This window comes from Balaenoptera acutorostrata, chromosome 3 (assembly GCF_949987535.1).
Source record: "Balaenoptera acutorostrata chromosome 3, mBalAcu1.1, whole genome shotgun sequence".
NCBI classification, from domain to species: domain Eukaryota; kingdom Metazoa; phylum Chordata; class Mammalia; order Artiodactyla; family Balaenopteridae; genus Balaenoptera; species Balaenoptera acutorostrata.
The window spans coordinates 141,107,253-141,131,516 of NC_080066.1; the positions used below are offsets into that span (position 1 = coordinate 141,107,253).

General features: G+C 45.3%; 1 protein-coding gene across 1 annotated transcript in view; it reads left to right on the top strand.

Annotated features, from left to right (window-relative positions):
• PRKCH (protein kinase C eta) overlaps nt 1-19,816 on the top strand; it is a 221,985-nt gene extending 202,169 nt beyond the window's left edge. Inside the window, exons 13-14 of the mRNA XM_007192957.3 lie at nt 16,952-17,095; nt 18,522-19,816. Of these exons, the coding sequence (XP_007193019.2) occupies nt 16,952-17,095; nt 18,522-18,668 (291 nt within the window). The 3' untranslated portion in view covers nt 18,669-19,816. The remainder of the gene's footprint in view (nt 1-16,951; nt 17,096-18,521) is intronic.
• Nucleotides 19,817-24,264: the final 4,448 nt, after the last annotated feature.

Sequence of the window (24,264 nt, forward strand, 5' to 3'; positions counted from 1 at the left end):
TCATTCTTTTTCAGATTCTTTTCCCATATAGGTTATTACAGGGTACTGAGTAGAGTTCCCTGTGCTATCCAGTAGGTTCTTGTTGTTTATCTATTTTATATGTAGTAGTGTGTGTATGTTAATCCCAAGCTCCTAATTTATCCCTCCCCCAATTACTTTAAACTATATCTTTGATGTATATAGAAATATTTTTGGTAAGTAGAATATATGTTATCCAGGAATATCCTCCCTCCACAATCTTTGTTCTGGGAGAAAACAGAGCCTTTGGTGCCTAAAGAGAACCTACTCTTCAGTGCAGACTGAGTTGTTCCCTCTCCTTCCTTCTGGGAAGCTGTGAACCTCTTCACTTCCCTTTATTTTGGCCCCTTTCTAATGCTAGCAGCTCAGCGGGTCGTGGTGTGTCACTGGCCGAGCACTGATTTTCCTAAGTGGCTCTCTGTGTTCTGCTGGGAGTCTCCCTGTAGGAGGGAGCTTGGGTTTCACCCTGTGGCGGTCTTATCTCCCAGCTCTGTTACATTCTGGCTGAGTGACCTTCATGAGCTAACACACCTCTCTGGATCTCCGTATCCTTGCTCATAAAATCCTATAAAATCGAGGTAATAAAATCCATGTCATAGGGTTGCTGTCCAGATTCAGTGAATTCATAATTGTAAACCACACAGGAACACAGTAAGCATTCTGTTTCTTCCTCCTTCAAGGAGTGTACTTTAAAAGTGACTTTCTGGAAAACACTGGAAAAGGTGTCAGAGGAAATTACTAAAAAAACATTCACCGAGAGGATTTCTGAGACAGTTTTGTACATTTCAGCCTCCAGGCCTAAAAATAAAAAGCTTCAATGCTGTAGCTGAGGAAATGCAGCTGTTCTTGGCAGAGGACTGAGACACTTAAACAGAAGTGTGATCAAAGAAAAGAAAGAAAACAATGAAGAGCACTCAAGACTTGGGGCGAAGCACCCAGGAGGGAAGCGTCAGGGCGTGGTGGTGAGGATCCTGCCTCCAGAGCAGCGCTGTCCGAGGGCAGATATTGGCTCTTCCACCTGCTGGCTGTGGGACCTCGGGAAGATGGCGCAATTTTGCCACGCCTCGGTTTCCACAACTGTACCCTCAGGGTCTGAGATAATGCGTGGAGGATAGTTGGAACAGCGCTGAGCACAGAGTAGGTGCTCAGGAAGCAGCCACCACTGTCATCAGTGAGAGCTGGGTGCATTTTTATTATTATTATTATTATCATTTTATTTATTTATTTATTTATTTATTTATTTATTTATTTATTTATTTATTGGCTGCGTTGTGTCTTCGTTGCTGCGCGCGGGCTTTCTCTAGTTGCGGTGAGCGGGGGCTACTCTTAGTTGCAGTGCACGGGCTTCTCATTGCGGTGGCTTCTCTTGTTGTGGAGCACGGGCTCTAGGCATGTGGGCTTCGGTAGTTGAGGCTCACCGGCTCTAGAGCTCAGGCTCAGTAGTTGTGGCGCACGGGCTTAGTCGCTCCGTGGCATGTGGGATCTTCCCAGACCAGGGCTCGAACCCGTGTCCCCTGCATTGGCAGGCGGACTCTTAAGTGCTGTGCCACCAGGGAAGTCCTGGGTGTATTTTTAGATCCTGTGCCCTTTTCTCTGAAAAATTATGACTCTATTTATTGTATTAGGAAACCATTTAAACTGCTTTCTGGCTGTAATTGCAACTTGATTCAATTAGACCAATACAGTTTTTTTTAATTGCTAGAAGAAACCTAAGAGATTATCCATTAAAATTCCTTCATTTAATAGATGAGGAAACTGAGGTCCAGAGAAATTGTGACTCACCAAAGGCCATTCAGCACATTACTTAAAACAAACAAATAAATTAGAACCCTTGAGCAACTCTCATGGGAATGTAAAATGATGCAGGCACTGCGGAAAGTAATATAGCAGGCAGTTCCTCAGAAAATTAAACATAGAAGTACCATATGACCTAGCAATTCCATTTCTCGTTGTATATCCCAAAGAATTGAAAGCAGGGGCTCGAACATATTTGTACATCAATGTTCATAGCATTATTCACAATATCTAAAAGGTGGAAGTAACCCAAGTGTCCAGCAATAGACGAATGGATAAACAAACTGTGTTATAGGCATACAATGGATTATTAGTCAGCCTTACAAAGGAAGGAAATTCTGATGCACGTTATAACCTGGATGAACCTTGAATGAATTATGCTTAATGAAATAAGCCAAATACAAAGGGACAAATGTATGATTCCACTAACAGGAGGTACCTAGAATAGTCATTCATAGAGACAAAAGCAAAATGGTGGTTGCCAAGGGCTGGCGGCCTGGGTGGGTGGAGAGCTAGGGTTTAAGGGATGTGGAATTTCAGTTTGGGAAGATGAAAGAAGTTCTGTAGGTGGATGGTGGTGATGGTTGTACAACAATGTGAATAGACTTAATCCCACTGAGCTGTACACTTAAAAATGGTTAAGAAGGTAAATATTATGTTCTGTATATTACACCACAGTAAGGAAAAAACCCTGGGATCAGAATCCAGCTTTTCCTGACTCCCAGTCCTGGGTTCTAAGCTAGCTACACCTGGCCTTTCCCCATTTTTCTTCTACGTCTCATTAATAAGTGTCCTGTACCCTTAGAGCCCCACATTTTAGCACCCAGATTACTCCCTGATGTGATTCTTTCCACTTGTCCTAGAAGCATGAGCCACTGGAGGAAGCTACCAGGGTCCTGTGTACTTAATACCCACAGAGCAAGAATCTGCCACCTATTTAGCTTTCCATAAAGTAAGATATAACATTTATGATAACAGTGTTATTTAAAGATTGTGCATTTGAATCTTTCTCTTTTGACCCCAGATGAGCCTGTGACCGTAGAAGGAGAAACTGATATGTTAGGGAATTAGGATCCCTGTCTGGTTCCATTTGGCAAATACTTGTCAGATGCCTTCCCTTGGCTTGGCCTGCGCTAAGTGCTGGGAAGCAAAGATGAAAAGACACGGCCTCTTCTGTTGCTCACAGCCTAGTAGGAATGAGGACACGTAAACGGATACTTAGCTGGCTGCCGAGGAGGAATGATCAAAACTCTCTCTGGGGTCAAGCACAGGGAAGTGACATAAGGACAAGGCAGAGGAGGCGGCATGTAGGCTGGGTGTTGAGGAACAAATAAGGGTTCAGTAGGGTTGACAAGGGGGAGAAGGGTACTCTAGACAGAGGAAATAACTTGTGCAAAGCCTCGGAGGGGAAAGGCAGCCTGCGTGTTCAAAGAGCTGCAGTCACCAGTTCCGCCGTTGGTGTGTTAGGTGCAGGGTAGGGGCTGGGAAAGATGAGTTTAGGAAATGGGACCTCCGAGGGGCTGGGGAGATATTCAGAAAGTGGTCTGTTCCTTGCATTTGGTCACATAGGTCTGGAGCTCAGGAGAGAGGTAGGAGATGACCACTGTAGCGTGGTAGTGAGAACAGGGGAGAAGGCATGGACTGGGGGAGAGGGTGAAGAGTAAAAGGAGGACAAAGCCTGGGGACACCAGTATTGAAAGGGTGACAGTGGAAGAGGATTCAGTGAGGAGGTCAGGAAGGAATGACTTCAGGTTGTGTAAACATCTCAATCTGCAGCTCATCTGCTAGTTTTACTTGTGGTGAAATAGGCCAGTGGTTTTACAGTGTGATTTCCCCAGAAACTGATGCTTGCAATAACTTTTGAGTAGTGCTAGCCAGGTTCAGGAGCAAATGGTCCTTGGCCAGCAAACCGAGGGCTTGGGGAAGTATCTGTTAGGAGGTAGGTAAGTTGAAATGTTTTTAAGGACCCTGAACAAGTTTCATTTTGTTGTGTAATTCCAGATCAAGGTAAGGTACACTGCTTTCTTTAAAAATATAGACTTCCTTTTCCAAGGATTTTGTGACCACCTATGATTCTGGGAGCTTGGTGACTTCAAGAGTTCCTAATGTTATGAACCTGGAGGGTATCATGCTTAGGGAAATAAGTTAGAGAAAGACAAATATTGTATGATATCACTTATATGTGGAATCTAAAAAATAAAACAAACTAGTGAATATAACAAAAAAGAAACAGACTCGGATATAGAGAACAAACTAGTGGTTACCTGTGGGGAGAGGGAAGGGGGCAAGACAGGGGTAGAGGATTAAGAGGTATAAACTACTATGTATAAAATAAGTAAGCTACAAGAATATATTATACAACACAGGGAATATAGCCAATATTTTATAATAACTATAAATGGAGAATAATCTATAAAAATTTTGAATCACTATGTTGTATACCTGAAACTGCTATAACATTGTAAATCAAGAATATTTCAATTAAAAAAAAAAAAGTTCCTAATGTTGACTCCACTGGGTAGTGTCTTACATAGTCCCAAAAATCTGTCAGGAAGTCGTGCATGCTGTTTTGGATTGTAATCATTTGTCATGGAGCTTGGTGACTATTAGAAACATAAACACAGAATTTCAGAGATGGAGGATCTTTAAAAACACTTTGTGTAACTCCCTGGTTGGTAGGTGAAGCTGAGGCTGAGAGGTGAACCAACCTCACACAGTAGAATGGAAGGAGCACACACTGGTCTGAGGATCACAAGACCTCATTCTACTCCTGCCACTGCTTTCCAGTCTTTACCTCTGTAACACAATGATGATAACACCTGCGGTACCCACTTCAAATGAGGTAGCACCCATGAAAGCATTTTCAAAGTGGTATGCACAACACTGGAGTAAGTTATTAGTATTGTTAAGTTATGAGTAGTAATTTTACAGCATGTTGAGAGGTGTCATTATCTTCATCCTCCCTTTGAACAATCCACCAATATCATCAAGATTATTAAGCGCTTAATTGTACATGAGGCTGAGTTAGCTTTTTATTTTGGAGAGAGTTGTATTTGTTTTCCCAGGAGCCTTTTTTTTTTTTTTTTCCAATTAAGCATTTTTTTTCTTACACCTTTTTAAAATTGTAGTTGATTTACAATGTTATGTTAGTTTCAGGTGTACAGCAAAGTGATTCAGTTATATATATATATATTATATATATATATATAATATATATATATCCTTTTTCAGATTCTTTTCCATTATAGGTTATTACAAGATATTGACTATAATTCCTTGTGCTATACAGTAGGTCCTGTTATTTTTCTATTTTATATACAGTAGTGTGTATCTGTTAATCCCAAACTCCTAATTTACCTCTCCCCACTCCCCAACCCCCAAGTTGAGTACCTGAGTGCACCCCAAAGAAAGATTTTTAACAAATAAACAGAGAAGGAGAAAGCACCCATTGGTGAGCTCTGCCCATAGCTGCTGCCCTTGCCTCTGTGTGCGATCCTTCCCCACCAGAGAGGCAGGAAGGCCAAGATCCCCGAGCCAGCCCTTCACATCCGTTCTCACCACCGAATCAGCATGGTGGGTCATCTCTACTTGGCTTCCTGAGATTTCCTGATGATCCTTTCTTTGGAACGTAAGGTCAGCACTGTTCCTGGAATTGGTGTCTGCTGGATATTTTATTTGCCCTTTTGTTTTTTCCCTTCAGAAGGAAATGCTTTCTGAATACCTTCTTAACTTTTTAAATAGAAGTTATTATTATTATTCCATGTCTGTAGAAGCTGTTTGGATACCCATTTATATAACACTAGAGAGTCATAGATGTTCAAGACCTGGGGGCTTCGTATGGTATGATAACGTCAGTGAGTCCCCTGAATTCGGGGTGAGGGGTGTTCTTGTCTGTCGTTCAAGGAGAGTGAGGGGTTGAACAGGATGGGTACCAACATCTTACCCAGTGTAACTCCTAACCCAGTATTACTTTCCTCCCCTCACCCTTCCCATCATCATCTTTACCCCCACCCCCAAGATTGGGTAGCCATACACCAAAAACTCAAAAGTCCTCCCAAATTTCACATAAGCATGGATAGAGAGCTGAGAACTTGCGTGTGAGAACACTCCCCACGGAGCACAGAGTCGGCGGGAGGAGGGGAGGTGGAGCACACAGTTTTTAGCCCAGTTTTCTACTTGAAAAAAATTCCTAAGTCATTAACCAATGATCTTGACAACTGAAAATAACCATAGTATTCACCCCAAAATGTACAGCGGAAGACTATTTTTCTTGCTTGCTCTTTTGTCTCTCACGTCTCATCTTCGCTGTGAAGGTGTGTGTGTGTGTTAAATGCTCACACGTGCATGTTCCAAAAGCAAAACCATCCTCCCCTCCCCTCTCAGAGAACAGGTTATAAAAACTGGCAACATCCACAGAAGGTAGCACAGGAAAGATAAAGAAAGATACACACTCTTGTGTGAAAAACAGACCTAGACTTTCTAGATTGCTGACCTTAAAGGTGATTTTTTAATTTTTTTTTTTTTTACTTGCTTTTGGTATAAATACACGTTTTCTGTTGGCCACCACGTTACCGAGTTTCCTAAACTGGCACTGAATTATCCCAAAATGTGAATAATCATGACACAGACGAAAATGTATAGTTTGCTTAGAGCTTCTGCGGTTGTGCTGAGCTTTGGCCTCATCAGCTCCAGAAAGACTTGAGGGAGTCCTCGTGAGTCCCCAGAGCTTAGGAAGGTGATGCCCTCTGTCTCTGAGGTGAGCATTCCTTTGTGCTAAATCATCTCCGGTGAGAGATCACAAGGCGCCAGTGCTGACTTGGGTGAGGTCAACGCCCTTTTCTCCGGGCTCACACAGGTGGCCAGGTTAAATAAGTGCTGAAAGGAGTTTGGTGCATTCTCCTGGGTCACCTTTGTCAGTTCGGGAGGCATTGTAAACTTGGCCTCAGAAGGAGATTATAGCATGCTTTCGCTCCTAAGCTTTACAGAAATTAAACTGTGTGTTTGCACGTGGGCTTATCTGTCATCACACCTATCAGATTTCATCCTCTGTGCATTGTCTGCAGGAGTCTCGTTTGCCTCTGTGTACAGAGAAGGAACCACAAGTAATTTTGGGATCCTCTTTTAGCCCTGAGTGTGTCTCACATCTGTTACCAGGCAATTGACCAGAGCGGCACTGAGCTTGATCCTCTGCATTTCCTACTCCCCTCCTGGCAAAGATTGGAATGCTCAAGGCAGCAGCCAAAGGTGGCCAGGCAGGAGGAGGCTGAGGAAGTGGAGGGAAAACTGGGACCAGGGTCATGCAGAGGCTCCAGCTCTCCATCATTAGAGCCAATTTTTCAGAGTGTTAACGGGGAAAATCCAAAAGTAAGTTACTAAAAGGTCCTTTAAAAAGAGGATGGTTAACGTGAAGCCTGGCAGCCCTTGCCCTTTGCCGGGACTGGAGTTCCCATATGAGGAAATGGAGCTTCAGGCTTCTTACTGAAACTAACACCTTCAGAAATGGACCATTTATTCACAGATAGGCCAGGCTAGTGTTGGCAGAACACAGAAAAATACTGATCTTCCTAGAGGCTTCATTTTTGGCATTCTTTATCATTTTGTTAAAGTTACTATTCTCAACTTCCTTCCCCCATTTCAGATTGTTTAGGACCTCTATTCTTAGGAAACTTACATTTTATCTGTGGCTAGTAGTGTGAAGGATTTTATTTTTTAATGAAGTATTAATACCACATGACTCTTTAATCTTCATATCTCAGACAGGAGCATAAAGATGTCAGGTTTTGTAAAATGAGCATGGAAATCTTTTCTAGGTAGAGGTTTGCTAACCGACGTCTGCGGGTCAGAAGAGCTTTTTGTTTTAAGTTGGAAAAACTCTAAGGAACACACTTAAAAACTCTAAGTAGCACACTTTGTTTTCTCTCCTCTGTCCCTTCCAGTGATCAAAGAGCATTAAATTTTAGCAGGTGGTGGTTAGGTTTGGTTTGGACACCCAAGAAAATGTGTATCCAGGATAAAGAAGGGTGTTGGCCTGGGTTTCATCAGGAGGAAATAAAGACATTGTGTAGTATGCCTCTGGAGGATCCTTCTTTAGCACTTGCTTCCTTTCAATAGCTGCACTTTGGGGGATCACAGCTATCAGGCGAGCTTCCTTTTCCTTCAACACTTGGGGGTTATTGGAGAGCAGTGAAACCCTCACCATTAGTCAGAGATACTCGGGACTGGTTTGCCAGGAATAAAACCATCTTGGCCAACAACACTGGCATTGGCACAGGGGCCCGACCTTGGGCTGCTGTCTCTGAGACTCACCTCTGATCTTTACCTTTTTTTAACCAGTGTTATCACATGACTTTAGTGAAGCTACTGAGATGGCTTGGGTTTCAGGGGAAGCTATAATGAGTATAAAACACAGGCAAGGCAGAGTGTTCAGAGCGTTGATAAGGAATAAGTATATGCCCATGAAAAGGCTGCTGGATTCTAATCAGAGACAGGATGGAAAATATAGCCCACAAACCTGCAACAGGTTTTAGCACTATTCCTGCCCCAGTGCAGAAAGAGAAACAGTACAGGGCATTTTTGTACTTGTTTTCATTAGGAGGGAATAAAGTACACTGTAGACTGTCTCTGGAGATATCTCCCAGAATATTCTGATGTGACTCAGGTAAGACATTGATCCACTGGTGTGTTCAAATATACCTACATACTCACCTGCCCACTCCTTCAGTAACTAGCTCCTGGAGATCAGCTTAAACATGTTTTATTTCATTTTTATAAAGCAAGTCCACTTCAGACCCAAGGAAAACATGACATCTTCAGCTGAGGGAGGTACAGTTATCTTCAAAATTTTTTCTCATTCCAAATAGAGAAGAAAGGATAAGACTGTAGACTCTTGATGTAGGCATAGACCCTGGAGGACATTGCTCTCCCCTCCCACCTGACCACAGATGGGTCATCCAGGTGGTTCTTTCAGTGTCTCCAATAAGGCAGTCCTGCTCCTCCCAGGAAAGCGCCTTCTCTCACTTAATGGCATTGAGTATTAGAAATTTTTGTTTTAATTTTCCTTATGACATCCTTACATACACTCCTTTAACTTCCACTCCCCATACTTATTTCTCCCATTTAGAACCGCCTTTTCTGGCCAACAGCACTTCCATTATTTGAAACTATCAACAGTGTCATCTGTCTTTTCTTCTCCAGTATAAAGACCCCAGTTGTTGGAAATAAAACCAGGTGGTCAGAATGAAGGATTCCTTGGGTTCAAGACTATTCCTTTTCTCTCCCTTCTCTTAGCACCTGCTCTGGGTGTACATCTCCATCACTTCTCCCTCCATAGAGTCAGAGAAAGAAGAATGGCTTGTGGGCCAGCAAAGGAAGTACAACATAAGTAAACACACACAGTGCTGTGCATCTTTTTTTTTTTTTAATTTATTTTTTATTTATTTTTATGGCTGTGTTGGGTCTTCGTTTCTGTGCGAGGGCTTTCTCTAGTTGTGGCAAGCGGGGGCCACTCTTCATCGTGGTGCGCGGGCCTCTCATTATCGCGGCCTCTCCTGTTGCAGAGCACAGGCTCCAGATGCGCAGGCTCAGTAACTGTGGCTCACAGGCCCAGTTGCTCTGTGGCATGTGGGATCTTCCCAGACCAGGGCTCGAACCCGTGTCCCCTGCATTGGCAGGCAGACTCTCAACCACTGCGCCACCAGGGAAGCCCCAGTGCTGTGCATTCTTCTCCAGGTGACGTCCTGAGCATCATCCCAGGATTGCTCCTGACCTGTCACTGCTCTTTCATCCAGAATCCAAATGAGGAGATTGGTAAACCTCAAAAGGAGGGTTAGCATAGTGACTGAGGGCAAAGGCTTCTACTGTTAGATAGGCCTGGCTTCAAATCTCAGCTCCAGCACTCCCAAACTGGGTGGCCTGGGGCAGGTTCCAGATGGGTCTGTTCCTCAGTTTCCCTTTTTTAAAAAAAATTTTTATTGGAGTATAGTTGATTTACAATGTTGTGTTAGTTCCAGGTATACAGCAAAGTTAATCAGTTATACATATACGTATATCCACTCTTTTTTAGATTCTTTTCCCATATAGGTCATCACAGAATACTGAGTAGAGTTCCCTGTGCTATACAGTAGGTCCTTATTAGTTATCTATTTTCTATATAATAGTGTGTATATGACAATCCCAATCTCCCAATTTATCCCTCCCTAAAAAACTAACCATAAGTTAGGTTTTTACATCTGTGAGTCTATTTCTGTTTTGTAAATAAGTTCATTTCTACCATTTTTTTAGATTCCACATATAAGCAATATCATATGATATTTGTCTTTGTCTGGCTTACTTTACTCAGTATGACAATCTCTAGGTCCATCCATGTTGCTGCAAATGGCATTATTTTGTTCTTTTTTATGGCTGAGTAATATTCCATCTTCTTTATCCATTCCTCTGTCGATGGATATTTAGGTTGCTTCCATGAGCTGGCTATTGTGAACAGTGCTGCAGTGAACATTAGGGTGCATGTATCTTCTCAAATTATGGTTTTCTCATGGTATATGCCCAGTAGTGGAATTGGGTCATATGGTAGCTCTAGTTTTAGTTTTTTAAGGAACCTCCATACTGTTCTCCATAGTAGCTGTATCAATTTACATTCCCACCAACAGTGTATGACGGTTCCTTTTTCTCCACACCCTCTCCCGCATTTGTTTGTAGATTTTTTTTTTACATGTGTTTTTTTACTTTTTTTTTTGTTTGTTTTGTTTTGTTTTGTTTTGTTTTATTTATTTATTTATGGCTGTGTTGGGTCTTCGTTTCTGTGCAAGGGCTTTCTCCAGTTGCGGCAAGTGGGGGCCACTCTTCATCGCGGTGCGCTGGCCCCTCACCATCGCGGCCTCTCCTGTTGCGGAGCACAGGCTCCAGACGCGCAGGCTCAGCAATTGTGGCCCACGGGCCCAGCCGCTCCGCAGCACGCGGGATCTTCCCAGACCAGGGCTCGAACCCGCATCCCCTGCATGGGCAGGCAGACTCTCAACCACTGCGCCACCAGGGAAGCCCTGTTTGTAGATTTTTTGATGATGGCCATTCTGACTGGTGTGAGGTGATACCTCATTGTAGTTTTGATTTGCATTTCTCTAATAATTAGCAGTGTTGAGCATCTTTTCATGTGCCTCTTGGCTATTTTTATGTTTTCTTTGGAGAAATGTAGCTGGCACAGGTGGTTCTCAGCTCTATGCCCACCACCGCAGCTGGCAGGAAGGGGTATGAGAGGAGAAGTTTGCTGATGAGTCTTCATAATGAGGTCAGACTCTACCTGTGATAGTGGCAAAACACAGAGACACAGGAGGCTGCAACATACACAAGCATGCATGTTATCCACCCCAGGGTGGCCTTCATGGCCGTGAACCATACTCTGTTCTGTGTCCTGTGTTCTTTCTCTGCACTCCTTCCTCAGGACTCTCTGTAGAGTCATCAAATTCCTTCTTCCTAACTAGGAACATCTCCCTGGAATACTGATGGGGGTGTCCTACGGCATGCTTGCCAGCACTAACCGCTAACTCTCTGCCCTTTGGTCCGAAGTTGAATGAAAGGAAAAGGTCCTTTTGTTTGCCCAACAGCCAAACCCATCTGTTAAGTAGAAAATACAGTGTTCTCTCTCTCCTGGAAGAAAATCTCATTAGATTAATTGCCCTACTTATATAACTAGTCCTCTTCCTATGAAATCAGATTTTGAAAGAAAATATACTTTTAGTCATTGCCTACATTTGAATGAGTTTCAGAGTACATTTGGACCCTGTTATCTCTAGACACATTGTTAACACGGGGTGAGTTTGAACTCTAACTCTATCCTCTGGAACATCTGAAAACTCAAAACCAAAGCCGCCTCAAGTGTAGCAGAGCCCACAAGACATGACAAGTGCTATAGCAGACCTCAGAATTACAGGAAAATGTTCCACTGCACCCTTCATCCTGCATTCAGCACTTCCCTTCTGTTGTTAAAGCAGATACAACTGCACGTTAAAACCTGCGTATCATCTGTATTCTTATTTTCGATTGTCTTTAGAAATCTTTGCTGTCGGAAAAATTGTTTTTCCTGAGACCATCACTACTACCCCCCTGTTGGAGTCTGGGACTGTGAAGGCAGAAACAGACCTTGTTCCCTTTTCCTGCCTGCAAAGTATAAGAGAGAGAGACAGAGCCAGATAAGCCTCGGGGCCAAGGCTCACCTCAGATGTTCATCTCTCAGAGGCTTTTCAGTCCATGCCCCTGTCTTTAGGTAGGACGGGATGGCCCTCCAAGTGGTTTAACAAGATGCTTGCTGAAATTCACTAGCATTGGTTGAAGGCTTGCTCTTGTGCCAGGTATTTTACACTGATTATCTCATTTACTCATCATAATATTAGGATATACAGAAAAATCTCCGTTTTATAGTTGAGGAATCTGAGGTCCAGGGAAGTTAATACATTTGTCCAAAGTCACATAGCTCATCAATGGGAGAACTGGCATCCAAACACAGCAGTGAAGCTGCAGAGCCTAACCAGTTCCCCTCTGGGCCCTCCGTATCAGAGGAGCTCTTATATCCGTTATAATCCGTCCCTGGCTGGCAGGAGGCTCTGCAGGACATTCCTGTACAGACCTGGCCTACATTGCTTATGTTTCTTCAGGAAGGTGCCTGGCTGACTGCTTTCCCCTGTGGTCATGCCTTCTCTGCAGCCTTGAAGGAACTGTTCTTTCTCATTCTCTGGGCAGGTGTGCTTCTGATTCCTTCAGGATCCTCTAGAGAAATTCCACTTTCACAAGGGCCACAGGAGGAAGGGGAATATGAAACGAGTCCACACATTCTTGCCCCTGCTCTCCAGTTAGCTGGAGACTTACATTCGGGGTAGAATCAGATTTTCCACCCTGGCCTCCTCCCTCTTTGCGGCTTATAACGTGCTTTCATTGACCCTAGCAACCATTCTGCTTCCTTTAGTAAGTGTGTCCAGAATCTTCCATGGAGTCACTTTATTTTCCTCTTTGGCTGACTTCCCCATTGGGACCACAGTCGGGGAGAAGGTCAGTTGAGGTGAGGCAAGTTTTCAGTATAACCTTAGACACAGATGAGTGATGGCTCTAAACGCTATGGTTGTTAACTTGTTTGGCATTCGGGTCCCAGTAGGGGCATAAGCAAACAGAGGAAGTGTTCTGCAACGGGATCGTGCCGTCACCATCACAGCAGCAGGAACACGGTGTTTAAGGCGAGTCCTGGGCCTGGCCTAGGGCAGTGAACTCCTCCTGTCCCCAACCCCATACCCCTCCACCGACATGTCCTGTGAAAGATTCCAGGCCTGGGACTGATGTTCGGTGTTCCCTGAACTTCCCACCTCTGCATCTTTGGAGTGGGGAGGGGTTAGTCGTAGAGGAGCTATAACCCTCCCCGCCCAGCCTTCCACGCCCTCAGCACCACCGATCACCCCTCCTCCTGCCCGGAATGGTCGCTGTGCTGGTTTCTGTTCCATGGTCTTCATCCTGCTCTGGCTTTCTCGTGAGCTCCTGCTGCCACCCCGGCCTTCTTTCCACCCTATGCCAGGGCCCAGAGCCAGCACAGGCATGCGGGCAACCAGCCAGGTATGAGGCCAAGGGGAGTGGTGGGACCAGGGGGTCACGTGCCCCAGCTAATGAGGCAGCCACTGCTCAACTCTAGGTCATTTTCACCAAGAAGTAGTGCAGGTCCAATGTTCCAGAATATTCCATCTTCCAAGAGAATTTGGAAAACTTGACTTTCATGAGTGTGATGTGACATTTGCTACCTTTTAAATGTTTGACAAGTAGTTAAAATTATTTTAAAAACCCTCTATGTGGGCCAAATAAAATGTCTGTGGCCTGGAGCTGCTCTCAGTTCTATTCTCTCTCCCTCCACCTCTGCCTTCCCCGCACCCCAGCCTGCCCTCCCAGCATCAGCTCTTTCTCACCAAAGAGTGATGGCCCTGGGTGTCAGACCTCTCACCCTGGCCTGCACCCCAGGCTTACAGGGCTAGTCAGCTCCTGGTGGATGTTTGCACATCTCAGATGCAAAGCTGAGCTCACCAACCTCCCAGATCTGTAAGACCTTGAGAAATGGTAGATGTTTTTGTTTTCATCCCTTTGACAAAAGTTACTACCGCTACTACTACTATACTTCTGTTGACACTAATACTCCCAACAATAATCAGTTTCTGTTATCCTTTTCCGTCCCTCAACAGCTGGAGAGGACCCTGGGACCTGGCTGTCCTCCTGCCCCTTCCCCCCAGCTCCAGGCAGAGTGGAATGTGCTCATTTTTCTTCCACAAGCCCTCCAGGAGCTGCTCCCCTCTTTTCCTTTCCACTAACTAGAAAATCTAGCTTCCAGACTTGTCGTGTCTTCTCGGCTGTCGTCTCAGCCTCCTAACTAGTCAGCCCCCTACCCACGAATCTCTTACCCCTCCATTAGGGATTTATCCATCCCATCGTGGCTAGAGTCATCCCTGAATCACAGGGCAGCTCTCGTTATTCACCTCTTCGTAAGCTTTTGTCGGGTCCTCCTGGTTGCCCCACGGTTCCTCGGCCGTCCTTTCACGCCAGCCCTACCACCCTACAGGCTCCCTCACCAACGTGGCCAGTGCTTGCCTACAGCCGTGCCAGCTGCGTTCTCGGGCATGACTGCCCTCTTCCTTCCTGGCTCTGTTAATTCTATGTATCTGCCTCATGTCATCAACTGTCACCTCTTCTGGGAGGCCATCGCCTGCCCTCTCACCACCAGCCCCCAATGCGATTTTCCCAGTCTCTCTCCGAAGCTCCCGCTGCACTTGGCTGTGTCTCTCTTCCTTTCGTCCAGCTGTGTTACAGATAAAGTGTGCTTGCCTCTGCCCCTTCTCTTGATCAGCTCCTTCATGGGGGGGAGACACTGTCCTTGTCATCCGTGTACCCACCCCCTATGAGGCCTAGTGCACTGCCTTGCATAGACACCTGCAAACCTTTGTAAATTGAACTTTTCTTTTTTTTATGTGGAGAATGAATATCTTGAGCCCTTTAGATACAGCCAAGGTTAAAACAAAACTGCGTGGTTATTCGAAAGGATTTATCAGAATTCTAAGCATAAGCTAGTGAAAGGGTTATTCTGCCCGACTCCATTCCCAGGGATGAAGTTTACAGAGGAGAGCAGCCACGGTTTGGTCTCCTGTTCCTTGGGCAGTGCTTTTCCACAGTGCCCCTTGGAAGGTTGGCTTCCGTGCCGGGGCAGGGAAAAATGGGCAAAGTTGTTCAGACACCAGGGCTTCTGCCACCCTGGCATCAAGAGCCCCACACTGTTCCTCTTGCCCAGAAGAACAAGTTGTACTCACACATTCACAAGGTGTCCTCTGCTCGCACCGTTGGCAGGCCTGGGAGTTTCCCACAAGCCATCTGGGTCTGTTCTGCTGTCCTTGTAGCTTGAGTTTTTTGCAGCATTGTTTGTTTTTTGTTAATTAGCTCTTAGAATAGACACGGCTATTCCATCAGGGATCGTATCCCATTGACTTTCCTAAGGAGAGAATCTACTCATTTCTTTTGTGTATTTATTTTCCCCTGCCTTTCTGAGTTGCACAGACTTATCTGGGGAGAGCCCACGCAGCATGAGCTCCTAGCTCTTTCAGAACGGAGTTGTTTATGAGATATATTTCCTAAGTCTACGCTGATCACCATGCGTGCCCAGAGTGCTAACTGCCGTGGAGCTCTGAAAGCTGCTTTTACTTTCGAGTTCCACGTCCAAATTCAGCACCACCAGGCCTTTCATTCCTTGTCTCTAGGAAAGAGGAGAAACCATTAAACCCCATCCGTGTCTTCCATTTTTACTAGCTCCCCTTGGAAGCTTTTTTAGCGTTTTATGAGGTCTGTCCTGTCAGATTGGCTTAGGGACTCTGGCAGCCTCCTCCCTCCACCTGATCGTGTTCACCTGAAGCAACCCAGGAGGTTTTGCAGCTTTGGACACCTGACATGGCAGGGCTGGTCACCTCCCAACCCTACCCTTTCTTGTGTGCACCTTCAAGATTTTTTCAAAAATACTGTGTAAATTCCACTCCAAAGCCATTTCTATGAACACACCATTACTTTTGTCTTATGTTCATAAATCAGACTTGGAAAGGGGTGCTTGGGGACTGTTATAAATTCATTTAAAGATAACTTTTAAGTTTTTAAAAAGTTTTTATCCAAGGCAATTTTCTTTTGATAATGGGAAATTAGCTTATGTGTCTTTAAAATTGAAAATGACATTCTGGCCATGAAAAGTGAATTATCCTATACTGGTCTTTGGTCAGGATACGATCAGAATGCCTTTGTTGACCACTCTGTGAAAGGACGGTTAGCCCAAAACATCTTGATAGGAGCTCAGCCGCGAGGAAGTTGCCCAACTGATATAAATACAGAAGATTTATATACACACATTCCTTGAATGTATGGCAGTGCTTTTAAATTTTGGACTATGTGGCAAGAGTCTCAGTCATGAAACATTTCAAAATGGAGGGGCAGGAGAAAAGGGAGCACCTCAAAGAAAAAAACTTTTCACTCAAAACTATGATATCTTTGTTACGTAATAAAAGCGGCCAACTTTGTTTTTCCTGGAGCCCGAACACAGAACTTTAAGTTTTTCACCCTTGCGGCTTCTTCACACAGCTCTTCAGAAAAATGACTCTCATTCTTCTCTCTGTGGTCCTGTCAGAGAGTGGGAATCCTGGCCGGCTGGTTGGGTCTCTCAGAAGAATGGGACAGCTGTTCTGAAAAGTAGCCCCATTCATAAGATGCCGGCTGTCCACAACTGCAGTGCTGGAGAAAAGCACACTATTTTATAAAGCGTTTCTTTTCTTTAAAGAGGAAAAAAAAATATACATGGTATTTACAGGAAAGAAAACCGGGCCCCTCGGTTTTATTTTAGTTGCCACGTCTGAAATGGAAGTGGGGAAGGCCATAAATACACATGAGCAATTTGCGCCTCATGTGTAAAGGAAAATTGCACCTTTACGGGATGATTCATGGGGGCTGTGCCGCCTGTGATGGGAAAATCCAGCTGGTTAAGCAAGATCAGCCAGAAAGCCTCACATCGGCTCTTCTGCCAGAGCGAATGCCTACCGTCTTGTGACATACTTATTGTCTAGGATTGAATGATTGACTCTCTTTCTCCCCCTCTCAGTTCATGACCAAGAACCCCACTATGCGCTTGGGCAGCCCGAGTCAGGGTGGCGAGCATGCCATCTTGAGACATCCTTTCTTTAAGGAAATCGACTGGACCCAGCTGAACCATCGCCAAGTAGAACCACCTTTCAGACCCAGAATTGTAAGTGTCCAAGACCACCTTAGTAGACCTTCTTCTTTCTTAAAATGTCTCAGTGTTTCACTGAGCAGCCAGATGGTCCACTGGGGAATGATCAGACTGGAAGTTTAGCCTGACGCTTTGCCAGGCATTTCACCCAGGAGGAGGCTGGGCTCCTTGCCCCCGAGGCAACGTCTCTCTGTGTGCCAGGGTTACTTCTCAAAAAGCTTTTACCTCTTGCTTGCCCTGGCCCCATCCTCTCTTAATTTAAAATTTCCTGGGGTCTAAGAGGCCTTGAAACTTTCCAGGTTTCCCCAAAAGTGTTTGGTTGAGAAATTCATTGTTCCTAGCTGATTTCCTTACGCTCCTTAGTCAGGGTGCCTTTCCCAAGCCCCCAAGAAAGTAGAGAGGCCATGAAATGCTCCTCAAAGCCCTAAGCCTGGCTCCCTGGCTTGGAGAGCTCAGGTCTGTAACAGCTACTGCAGCACAGGGCTCAGGGCAGAACAGGCCGAGTCCTCTTTGACTAGGAAATACTGGGAGCACCTCACTAGGAAGTGAGGCAGCTGAGTGGGATGGCATTCCTGAGGGTGGTCCAGCTCTCGGTCTGAGAGCTAAGCTCTTTCTCATGGGTGGGTCAAGAGAACCACAATGGGAAGGCAGAGAAGGTGGGCTGGCAGTACATCAAGAGTTAGGGGGACGAGCGGTGCTCAAAGCCAGAGAGAAAAATATCATTGACTCAAGGAAGAGAAGTAGGAGGCCTCACAATGGTAAAATTGATCTCTCCAGCATTAGTTTATAAAGATGGAAAATACACATTTCCAAGCGTCATTAGCTTAATCTGTAACAGCCTGCTAGGTTGAGACACAGAGACAAAGCCACTTCCTTTAATGGACATCCCCCTGCCAGCCCCTCTGGGGGGAGGGAAACCTTTGCCAGCAGGGCAGAATGAATCTGACTGTTGAGTAAAGTGAGAGGCATTTGTTCCCTAAACTCAGTATTTCCAAGAAGTCTTTCAAGAAAATCTCTTCAAGCATATAGATCTTTGTAAAACAGGAGGTGGGGCAAGCGTGAATTTGCTCAACCTCTGTTGGTTTATGTGCCTGTCCATTAGGCCTGCTGAGAAGTGGTACCTCAGTGAAATGGGGAGGGTGAACCAGCTGGCTGGGTCAGGTGAACAAATTAATTTTTTAGTTTCCCAACCTAAGGCTGGCCTGCTCAGCAAGATTTTTGTGGGGTTAGTGAATTGGTGGTTACCAAATGCCCTAGTAATACACAATGCAGTAGAATTAGTGTAAAGCACTGTTTAACCAATTGTCATAACTGTGAATAACACTACCGAGAGAGTTGCAGGGCAGTCCTCCGAACTCATTGAAATGGGCTAAGTCCCACGGAAGATGACTAAACCTCAAGTGCATAGAATCTGAAATTTTCCCTGTTTCCTTTTTGACAGAAATCCCGAGAAGACGTCAGTAATTTTGACCCCGACTTCATAAAGGAAGAACCAGTTTTAACTCCAATTGATGAGGGACATCTTCCTATGATTAACCAGGATGAGTTTAGAAACTTTTCCTTTGTCTCTCCAGAATTGCATCCATAGTCTTATGGGGAATGGGAGAGACGGTATGAGAATCAAAAGGGGATAGAGATTTTCCAGGAATTTCCTTTGCGGGGAACACCTCAGCATCAGCCTTAGAACAAGAACCTTACCTTCAGGGAAGTGGAGAACTCTGTGAAGGACAGAACGTCAGGAGATCAACAACAGTATTTCAAGTCCTGAGGGAGCCACGGTCCTGGAAACAGTTGATACTGAAACGAGATTTCATGAAGAAATACACTGCTCAGCCTCTGAGTTTCCATAGCTACTTGGGGTTTGGGATATTAACAGGAGCCAAAAGGAGAAAAGGTGTGAAGAGTAAATCGGATCCTAGAACTTCTGAGCCAATCAGGCGTTTTACTTCAAGGGACAAACCTAGACTTTGTATGGAGTGCCGGGCTCTTCTGTAAGCCATTGAGCCCCGAATACTGGCCGACTTCTGCAAGAAGTCTGTAAATGCTAATGAAGAACTTGAAGAGAAGGAAAGGGATGGCTTCCAAATAGAACGATTTACTCTGAACAAAAAAGTGTGTCCATAAAGCTCATAACTTAAAGCCCCATCCTGACAACAGATGGGCACCAAGGCAACTGCTACAGCTTATTCTTTTATCCTTACTTTCATTTAATAGATATTTATTGAGTGCCCAGTGAGACGGGGCCACAATACCCAGCAGTGTAAACAACAGATTTGCTTTCACCAAGCTTTCATCCTTAAGTTACGTGAATGGTGTTTGTTTGCATTCTGTGAAAGGCCTCTCCACGTTGCCTACATCATACTTTGCACATAATTTTTTCACAGAAGGCAGCTCGATCCCCAACAGCAACTATCCACATAATCGGCAGGTTAATCAGCAGGTGAGCTCAGGTGCTCGCTGACTTGTGGAATCTCGTCATGGGGGCAATGTGCCAATATTGCTCTGGACTCATCACTGAAGAATCGCACTCTGCTCGCACCCATGACCAGACTTACGGCTTATACCTTAGCGATTTATTTAAATTATATTTTAAGAGACAAAGATGTTTGGTATGCATTTTAATAATTAGAAATGGCTCTTGTAAGCAGGACATGTATCAAAGAAGGACCTTATAATATGTACCCATGTATGCAGTTGGAGAATTTTATCTGGCTGAAATAAATGCATTTTGTAACAAATGGGATTTTTCTTGTCTAGGAGGATTTGTCCCATCCCCACTAGGAGAGGAGATATGTAATTAAAATAAGCTTTGAGCAGAATGGATAGAACTCTTGACTCAAAACAACTTCCTGAGAGCAAAGGTTGGCATCACATTGTGTATGTCACTTAAATGAATGTGGCCTGTCTCTTCCTAACCACAACTTTCATTCTGAGTCAGGGTAATGACTGCTAAGTATTGCTGCCACAGAGTAACCCTCAAACTCCTAGTAGCTAGACATAGTAATTGCTTATTTCTCATCCAGTGAGAGCAAGTTCAACGGCCCTCTTCCAACTCATAACTATGCCATCTGATAATGCAGCTTCCAAGATTGCCATAGCAAGGGAAGGGAGAGATGGAGGTGGTGCTTACTATTTAACTACGTCTCCTAGGAGGGACACGCATCACCTCTGCTCACACCAGATTGGCCAGAACATGGCCTCCCTCTAACTACAAACAGGACTGGGAATTAATTACAGAGCAGCCAAGGGGTATCTGGGCAGAAGTGACCGTCTCTGTTGGGGATTCTTTTTTGCATCCCAACGTGAAAAATGACTTTCGAATGAAGAGAGTAGCTAGGAGCCGCCCTCTATGTTTAGCTCTTAGCAGTGCATAGATACTCTCACCCATGCAATTTTACTAGATCTTCCCAATATCCCTGTGAGGCAAGCAGCTCATTCTACCACTATTTCCGGTGTGAATACCATAGTACATTTTACACACGAGAACAAGAGAGGCTCTGAGAAGCTGAGTTAGTTGATTACCCAAAGGTTTCAGACTTGGTAAAGAGTGGATCCGGTCTAGAGTCTAAATCTTTGATGTTCTGATCCAACAGACTTCTGGAAAGGGAGGCTCATTCTGACTTGAGGACTTTTTTTGGCCTTTGTAGCGATTTTGCAGCTCTGAAGAGCAGTGGGGCTGATTAGCTACTGGATATGGTTTTACTCCACAGTGTAAAGAATCACAAAGAATAAAGCAGGCCTCCTGTGTTCATTTACAAAATCCATTATCACAGGCCTGCAGAGGACCCAAATATCTTCTAGACTCAGCAGCTTCCCTCGTCACAATCTATTCTCAAGCCTGCTACCTGGATCCCCCAGTTCAGGTTCAGACCATTCTTCTAAGATCATTCCAGACCTATCAGACAGATTATCCAACAGCCAAAGCCTGCAATGATGGGATTTCCAGCGCTTCATGCCCATCGCTCTTTTATATGTGAGGAGAGAGAGGAGGTACGTGATATTGACCTAAAACTCAGTCTCCGACTCCAGGGTTAGAGCTCTGTTTCACATCTTTCATCAGTTCTCCTAAACCTCACATCCCTTCTGAGAAGCACAAGGCCACAGGCCCACACTTCCTGAGGCGGGCTGGCCACAAGCCATTTACTTGATCAGCAGGTGCCGAGTCCGCTGGGGCTGCCCGGTTCCCTGAGCTCAGCAGGTACCACGGAGGTCAAGACGAGGTCACACTGACACTTCCCTCCCTCAAGACAATCTCGCCTCTTGGAACAGGAATCTTGAGAAATCCTCAGGCCTCATCACCCTACTCCCTCATCCCGACACCCATTTGTCCCTACTCTCCCAAACTGTTCCACGCCAATCTAAGTTAGACATGCAGCCTTGAGTATTTGAAAGGAGAATAAACTGTAAAGCATTTGCTCTGACATGTTGATTATCCTTTGATGCAGAAGGGGTTTTCACTTACTAATGGCTAACATTTATTGCACATTTACTATGTATGAAGCCCTGATGCAAACACTTTCAATGTATTTACTCATTCAATGCCCCAAGGGGTGGGTACTCTCATCTTCATTGTACAACTGTGGAAACTGAGGTATTAAGAGAGATTAAGTAACTTGTTTAAAGTCACACAAGTGAAGCAGTAGGGTCAGGATTGGGACGAGGCAGTTTAACTCCTGAGTCCCTAGTTTTAGCCCAATTTGTTGAAATTCCTCTATTAAGGCCAATTTTATTTTTCCCACTTTTGTAAGGTATTGAGAACAATAAAAAGGGTGTAAACCAGATTTAGCAGAAAGCACTAGATAAACTGCCAGCTGGGCAGGATGGTATTACTCAGCCTGTCTGCAGAACCATTTACCAGCAGTGAAACTGTGTGATTTGCATGTCAAGGGCCTGGAGCTGCTCACCGCCCCCCTTAAAGGAACTGGGGCAGGCCAGAATGATGCAATCAGGACTTGGACCGCCCTGAGGAAGAGGAAACAGGCTGGTAGTCTGGGTCATAAACCCAGACTGGATGCTGTAAACCCTGCCTGAACCCCTGGGGTAACCTCTGAGCCTTGGGGGTGAGGGTGCAAAGTGAGGGGTTCCGTTCCCTTCCTCTCCTCTCCTGGAGGAGCTTCTTTGTGTTTTGGTAACCCACCCTGGTGATCCACCCTGCTGGTAGTATGGCATCATCAGGAAAGAGGCATATAGCCCAAGTCCTACCTGGGCAGCTACATGTTTCCAGCTACAGAGCTGGTGTAACTTGGTAGTAAAGAAAAGTGCAAAATAAAAACGCCCCATTTATCACTTGTTGATCTTAATTAGGTTCACATTGCCATAAAAATATTCCAGCCACAGATCTGGCCTTGACCATACCACAGGCCAACGTCATAAAGCTTTAGGTCCTCTTTATTCCCAGATTTGGTCATCCTGATTGCTTAATCTGGCTGTGTTGACTTAAAATGACTAGGCAGCCCACTGTGATTGCCCCTGGCTCAGTGTCCTACAACTTCTCATTTTATGTCATCTGAGGATAAGACTCAGATACAGCTGGAGACATTTGCAGTGGAAATGAGCCCTGTGGTCATATGTTGCTCTGAACTGAGGTGTGGGTTGGACAGAACGGGTCCAAGTGCAGCTATAAATGAGTCTTTGTCGTCTCCCTTCCTTCCTGTGTTGAATTAGAACCAAAGCTGAATGCCACCGTCGGCTTCTTCCTGTTCCAGCTGCCCCCCCCACCATCACCTCCACTCCCTTGTCAGTGCTTTCTCTCCTCCCCGCCCCCTCCACACTCTTTATTCCCTGGTGTAATAAGTCAGTTCTGTACTCCCTTCCTCTCTCATTTGATTTTTACAGCCCAACCGGTCGTACAGCCAGTTTTCCAACCACCGAGATGACATAAAATCCTGATTTGCCTACGTTATAGGCTCTTTTAGAGCCCAGAAATGGCAGCCGTCCTTCCCTTGTGTTTCTGCATCTCCAGCCTCGCCCCCACCGCACCCCACCCCCCGTGTCAGCTACTGCCCTGGCATAGACAGCCTCTGAGCACAGCCCTGCCTGTGCCGCCCATGGCTCTTGGAGGTGAGCCGTCACAGGAGTGAGCTGGGCAGAGCGCAGGTCTGTGTGCTAACTCTCCCTCTTAACATGTGTGCTTGGAGAAAGGGGGTCATTTCCCCAGCCTCCCATTTTCTGGCCCACACGCTGCACTCTGGCCTGCTCGGTCCAATCCGCAACTCAGTTCAGAAGAACCTGTGACCACAGGGCTCATCTGTGAAGTGGGAGTGAGAATGACACCCACCTGGCCCATCCTATTACTGCAGGGCTTAGCTGTGATACTCTACGTGAAGCCCATACTACAGGGTGGGACACAGAAAATGCTCAGTCAGTAATAACAATTATTACTGTGAGCTATTCCAGAGGACCAAGGGAAGGTTGCATGTGACGCCCCCCAGAAAATGGGCAGAGTGGGACCCCCATGTTCTCCATCCTGCCCATCTCACCCATGGGGATGCCTGCCAGCTCCAAGTTGGAGGGGTTTGTACTTTGCTAACTCGTTGGCTGCTGAGATTTCTCAGGAGACTCTTTTAAAAACTTCTCCTAGGATGTCTTGAGTCCATGCTGCCCTGAGTGACATGCAGAGTCAGCATTAAGCTTGAAACTGTGCTTCTCACCCTAAAAAAGAGACTAAGAGGTACCCATGGTTTTCCCCTAAAATGGCTCTTCTCTCAAGCCTTTCAGGAATTCTTTCGTTCTGCTGGATTTAATCTGAAGGTACATTTAACTGACTTCTGACCAAATAACACAGGAACCACACCTCAACACCAGTACCTGCCGGGTACCCTCTGGACCCTCAGCACGCCTGTGGACCAGTTCTGAAAAGAAAACACGTGTGCTCAAGATGTCCACTGAGTCCTAGCATGCCTAAGGGTTTGAAGCCCATCGTAGTATACAGGGCCTGTTCTTCCTGGATTAAGATACCTATGAAGGTTTCTGGTAAAACCAGAGACCCCCGTAGTCCTATGTATTCTCACTAGAACCTGGGCCATAGCACCCCTGTCCTCATGTAACACTCAAAGACCACCCAGAGCTGCCTTTCTCATGCCAACAAGGCAGTTCTTACCTCACAGAGGTTTCATTCTTCTCAGGGCTCGGACCATAGCTGGGAGAATTTGGGCTAGACAAAGTGAAGATTGTGCAGGCACTGA